The following is a 6412-nucleotide window of genomic DNA, read 5'->3' on the forward strand; positions in this document are numbered from 1 at the left end:
CAGTCAGGACCACAGTTGGCGCGGAGTTTAGTGAGTTTGGGGGGCTCAGGGGCTTGGGAACCTGGCATCACCATAGTTTTACCTTGTGCTGGGGGTTCAGCAAGACGACTCGCAGCTCGCGAGTGTGCTCGGTAACCTGGACATCTGTACTTACAGGAACAATCTTCTTTTCTCCCCTTCAGGAGTGTGGTGCTTTAGTGAACTGTTTTTTGTGAAAGAGCCTCAGGATGTTACTGTCTCAAGGAAGGATCCGGTGGTTTTAGACTGCCAGGCCCGTGGGGAAGCTCCTATAACTATCACGTGGCTGAAAAACGGAGGCAAAGTATCTGAAAATGAACGGATCTACGCTTTATCCAATGGCTCGTTATATATCAGTGAGGTGGAAGGAAGGAAAGGAGAGCTGTCTGATGAAGGATTTTACCAGTGCTTAGCAATGAACAAATATGGGGCCATTCTCAGTCAAAAAAGCCACCTCACGCTAGCAAGTAAGTCCAGCTCCTGTTTATTAACCTGCTCCTGAGTTTGTGAGAGCGATTCCCTGAACAGCACCCAACAACCTATTGATTTGCTTGTCTACCTGACCAGACAGATTATAAAAGCAAAAAGCAAGTCAATTCTGCAGAACCTTTGTTTCTTTTTAAATGTGTGAAGTTGATGAGCAAAACTTGCAGTGGCCCCTTTTTGGGTCCTTGATGTGGCAGGAGCGATGCAGCCAGCTATGAGACCCCTTGGGCGGTGGTGCCTTGTGTGGGTGGCTGATGTGATGATTCTCTGGTCTCCAGAGCAGGTGGTGATGCAGAGTCGTGCTGGCAACCTGCTACAGGAGTCCTGGGGCTTGTTTCTCAAGTGCTGCTCAGGCAGCCTTACAAGGGTTATCTACAAATCTGATTAAGAAATTATTATTCCTTGTTCAATAGCTTGATGTTGTGTTGTGCTGTCTGGGGGCAGGGCAGAACGACAATAGAGATGGCTAGTTTTGGGAGGGGAAAGGTTTTCTGGCAACTGTGAGGGTTAAAGTACCAAGCCCTTGCTTTTCTGAGATGTGTGTTCAGCCAAGCAGAGGTGGGTGCTGTCCCTTTAGGGACTGCTTCAGGGTCCTCTGGAACCAGCTCAGGGGCCTGTTCTGTGATTCCCCTAGGAAGTGAGATGCACGTTTCTAGGGTGACTCCCTGCCGCTGGATGAACAGTGAAGGAAATAGTTGTGTGTACGCGCCTTCATGGCTTTAGCAGTCTGACCCTGAGCATGTTGCCCTCCATTCTCCTAGCATCTTTAAACGTATTGAGCAAGGAACTGAATGCCATGCCAGAGCAGAGTTTTGCCAATAGCATGCTTCTACAGCATTGTCTTTTTTGCTTTCCAAAAGTATATGGAGTCATTTCAAAAAAAGTGTAACACAGACAGTACACAGTTTAGTCGTCTTATGTTAGGGAACATTATATTATATAATATATATATATTATCCTATAATAGGACTTAACTGATGAACTTAATCTAATTGGAAAAGGTTTCCTTTGACCTCTTCAAACCCTGTTCTTAGTAGCAAGTTGCACAAAACCGGTGCTGATACCTCTGCAGAAACTTGGCATTAGTTGTGACTTGAAAGTTTTACCAAATTCCGTTTGAAACTACTTAATACGATTGGTACGTTAGCTTACACTAAAAAATGTCCGAATGATAACATTGGTTAGGTTTTTTTCTGTGTCTGATTTGGTTATAAATTCTGTCCATAAGATACCCCAGGAAGGTGTGAAATACCTTGTTCAGTGAGTTGGAGTGTTGAGCAGTTGAAAACTAGCCTGGAAGCAGGTGGCTCCAAGGGAGTGATGAGTTTTTCACATGCTGTAAGATGCTGATCTGTGAACTTTCCACTTCAAAAACCTGTTTACTTATGACTTTGTATCACGGTATCCTACTCATATACAGGATTAATAGACCAAGCAGTTCTTGGACACTTTTGATAAAATGTCAAAAAATGAAGTATTAATACTGTTGACATTTAAATTTGCATCATTAGGTTTCAGAGCGTCTTTGGAAGATTCAGGGCCATTTAAAATCTGAGATATTGCAGGATAAGCTCTGTGCTTGATATCGGAGAACTTCTGGAATGGTACAGAGCACTATAGTAGTACAGCATGGTAATACACTTGGAGTATCTGGTTTTGTTTAGTCAGTACTGAACTTTTATAAATGCTGGTTTCTCACATGCTTGGTTCAGTTTGGTTTTGATTTTTTGATAATGAAAGATTTTTACCAAGGAAGTGTTGTGGACTAGTAGATCGCATGCTGTGGAGTGAGACTCTTTTTTGTAGCTTTTTTTTTTCCTTTCTCTCCCATCCCCCACCCCGTAAGACTGTGACAAAAGGTTTCTTTTTCTTCTTTGAATACTTGAAAGGTTTCCTATGGCTGTTGGAGAAAACTAGAAGAGATAGTGGATCCATAATGATCACAGTAGGTGTTGTTGACTTAGTGATTAAGTGGTTAACTAGTGACCAAACATGAAGTTATCCTATGTAGTAGTCTCTTCTTTTTAGTTATATGCCAAACTGACCGGTTTCAGAACATCATCTTTACTGTAAAGCTGTGAAATAAGACTATAATTTGTATTATTATATTTTGAAGCCCATAAAATGTACAAAATTAGTTTTAGATCTCATTTTTACAGTGTTTCTGCCTACTATAATGAGTTGATTGAACTTTGCAGATGTTTTCAGTGAAATAAATTAAAATCTTGTGGGGGATTTTGTAGGGTTATAATTTTATTTAGAAGCAGTTGTCGGTTGCTGCAAAGGCAAATTACCTTGTGGTCAGGGTACAGAAGGAACTATACATATTAAACAGGTGGAGAACAGGCATTAAATGGGCATTCTTTCTTTGGAGGAAAAAAGCGAATGCTCTCTTCAGTCTCTGGTAACAGCAGGGTGCGAGGATGTTCTTTTACTTTGCCTGGTCAGAGCTTTTGCCAGTAAGCTTATCTTTTGCTTCGGAATTGTAATGTTTAGTGTTGCATTTGGAAATCAAAAACTTTAATCTGTCCAAGAGTTTAAGATTTGAACACACAAGGAGATCAGGTCTTGGTTGCTAAAGTTAGGAACTGGAAGCCGAAGGTTGCACTCTTGGCAAGAATTCCATTATTCATGTGCAAATTAAGAATTCACAGGGTTAAAAGGTTAGAAACTGGCCAGGATGAGGTTTACCCTTGTGATAAAGAGCAGATGACCCTCATTCATTGGCCAAAGCTTTCATGTAGCTCCTCTGCAAAGTTAGTGATTGCCATGAATTGTTCTTGAGGAATGCAGAAATTCAAATGTGAGCAGGCCTTTCCTTAAGTGTCACTATGGAGCCTTATCTCCCCAGCACATCAGAGTAGGTCTGCAGGGACAGGGTTCCTCCCCAGAGGCCCCAAGGCTTTGCTTTCCTGTTGTTCATCCATGCACAAAAGAATTTGACTAATTTAGGGCTTTTTTTTTTTTTTTCGGTGAGATCCCCCTACTTTTTGAAAGGAGAGCGTGGTGTTGAGGTGTCGCTTAGGTAAAAATAAATATTAGTTTCACTATATGCTTGTAGTTGCTTCCAAAGCAGGCTAATTGACGTGGGGGGGGAGAGGAGGAGGTTCCTTTGTGGTTCTTTGTGAGGCAACATGTGGGGGTAAAATGCTAATAGTGAAGAGTATGACTTACTCAAAGTTCAACTTACTGCTGCTGAGAGAGGTCTCTTTTAACAGAATATAAAAAGAACGTAGACTGTGGAGAAAGTCTAAGTGCTTTTAGTACAACTTTGCATCAGCCAAAAAATAAACAAGCTGAAATTTTTGTGTTTGTGAGCTTTTAATTTGCGACTATTCAACCACAGTTAACTAAGGTTCTGTCTAAAAATTCAGCTAGACTTCCAGTAAGACAGTATTAAGAAAAATGGAGAAAGTGGATCATGTTCTGAAGCTAGTAACGTGGGCTTTGGGCAGTGATTGGACAGGATGCTCATTGTTTACTTCCTTTTCGCAAAAAGTGGAAATTGAAGACTTAAGATGGTTGGATGGGATGTATACAGCTGGGTAGGAGCATGCCTAGGTAACCCTTTCTCCTCTTGTAACTTGGCTGAATTGATTTGAATGTTTGTGAACTACAGGAAATGAAAGCCCAATTCTTCCTGTACAGGTTTCTGCATTTCACAAGGATGAGTGATGATGCAGGCGGAAGGTTTCTGGAGGGAAGCTGTGTGTGCAGGCTGCACTGCAGTTTGTGAAACGCTGGGGCTTTGGCATGGAGCAGCCTAGACTGTGTGCAGAGCTGGTCATTTCCCTTACCTGCTGTGGCAGGGATGTGACTTCTCGTCCTACTGGCACGCCAATAATTGGCAATATTTCTGTTTTGATATCCTAGTGACTTCTTTTGCTCTGCTTTTAAGTACTTGCACTGAAGACTGCATCCAGCTGAGCCTTATTCTGTACTGTGACGATCATGTTTTCTTAGCAGTTCCAGCTGTTTGTTCCCACTTTTGCATTGTGCCCTTCCCTGTGTGAGCACAGCTGCACGTGTGGCTAACTGAACAGGGAATGGATCTGGGTTAAAATAATAGAATTAAAACAAAAGATGGTGTTTAACCCAAATAAATTCCCTGATGCAGTTTGTCGTGGAGCCACTCACAGTGATTGCACTGGCATAACTGAGAGGAGTGATGTGGAGGTGGGAAGGCTTAGCAGGGACAGAGGAAGGCTGCTGAAACTCAGGCTATTGCAAAAATAAGTGTTCATCAAACTATGGTCTCTATGGAACATGTGTGTAAGCAAAAATTTTGCAATTTGCTGTGAATTTTTCTAATTAATTCTAGTACCTTGCCTTAAATGAAAGGATTAATAGCTGTGGTCTTAACAGTATAGTTTTCATTGTGTATGGAATCTGTAATTCCAGGTATCTTCCAAATGCATATAGAGCTCAGAGGTATGTTTCATTATTTTAAATACTAATGGAGAGAGGAGCAAATTCCGAGATGGTAGAGTGTGGTTGGGGGCAGAAGTGGTTTTTGACTGAGGTGGAAGTGAAATGGCAAATGGCTGTTGTAGACAATGGTCTTGTATTGAAAGAGATAGCAAAGCCTTAATGCTGTAGGGCTGGTGTGGTTACTGACAGTTTGAGGAAACTCTTGTTTTAGGTTTTTACAAGTGCTGCCTTACTGCTGTTGCTTTGATGAGTTGTGCTGAATGTCCTGAGAAAAGAATCTGTTTCTAAACTGAGAGCGCACATGGCTGATCCTGGATGCATTTAAATTCCAGTATTTAATGCAGGAGGAGGACGTTTAATGCCTCAATTGGCAACGTCACTTGATAACGGTGACAATGACCAGTAAGATTTTTTTGTTCTTTAAGTGAGATACACTGAAGAAATAAGAAAATTGGGGAATATTTTCTTTTTTAACTCTTCCTCTAGAACTCCTCCAGACATTTTTTGACATGAACGTGTACAACACCTTACAGAAGAAATTGTCAATATCCTTTTAAAGTGTAACCACTAGTTACTGGTGGGTTTTCTTTTTTTTTTTTTTTTTGGCACGAGGGCATTCCCTATTCTTTGAGCAATGACTGGTCTGCACTTGTAAGAACTCTTCCATAGACCATCTTCCATAGATGGGCTTTTATGTTGTTGCCAGGACAAAAAAATGTACAAAACTTTACTTAGTGCACATGAACAGTGTTTGTTTCCACTACCACGTTACTAGAGAAGTGAGCTTTTTATGGTTTCCTCAACACCTTAGTTTCAAATGTGTGTCAAGCATTATGCTAAACAGGCATTTCATGCCCTTGCTTTTATTCCTAGCTAGTAATGCCAAAGCTGTTATGGTTTTACTAGTTTTTGTCACCGTAGCTTTATAATGTATAAAGATTTTACCAGCTAAAGGAGTGCTCAGTCTTACTGGCAGTGTGCTTTGTAGCTAATAGTAAAACCTTCACCTACGTGAGAAATGTTGAAGAAAAACATGGTACCATGCTAGAAGCTATTCGGAGCTGTGACTGGAGGCACTCAGTTCTTACCTGGTACAAGTTCTACATGTGATATGTGCCCTAAACTATGAAGATTTCTTTTCTGCTTTCAAAGCAATGTATGGCAGCAGAGGATGCTCTTCTGTTCTTGCAGTGTGGTGCTCCCCCCCCCCCCCCCCCCCCCCTTCTTCCCCCTCCCTCTCTCTCGGCATTTCTTGGTGTAGAAATTGTTGAAAGGGCATTCAGTAAGGCCCCCTTTTGTCGGCCAGCTCTGATTATCCTAAAGAAAAGGATCTCACTCTGAGCAGTTGTTTGCCTGGAGACTTGTCAGGTCTTCACAATTTAACAGCTGTGGCTATTGATGGTGTGCAGAACAATTTAAGACAATGACAAAAGAGAATCTTGGAGGGAGAATTTAAAAGTTACTAAGCATTTCCCTA

At 41.5% G+C, this 6412-nt stretch overlaps 1 protein-coding gene across 1 annotated transcript in view; it reads left to right on the top strand.

Annotated features, from left to right (window-relative positions):
• Nucleotides 1–100: 100 nt before the first annotated feature.
• The window catches only part of LOC104463506 (protogenin), a gene marked incomplete at both ends in the record, with an annotated part of 43523 nt that continues 37211 nt past the window's right edge, over nucleotides 101–6412 (top strand). Inside the window, one exon of the mRNA XM_010075880.1 lies at nucleotides 101–485. Coding sequence (XP_010074182.1) covers nucleotides 101–485 — 385 coding nt within the window. The remainder of the gene's footprint in view (nucleotides 486–6412) is intronic.

The sequence above is a fragment of the Pterocles gutturalis genome, unplaced genomic scaffold, assembly GCF_000699245.1.
Source record: "Pterocles gutturalis isolate BGI_N339 unplaced genomic scaffold, ASM69924v1 scaffold41386, whole genome shotgun sequence".
NCBI classification, from domain to species: domain Eukaryota; kingdom Metazoa; phylum Chordata; class Aves; order Pterocliformes; family Pteroclidae; genus Pterocles; species Pterocles gutturalis.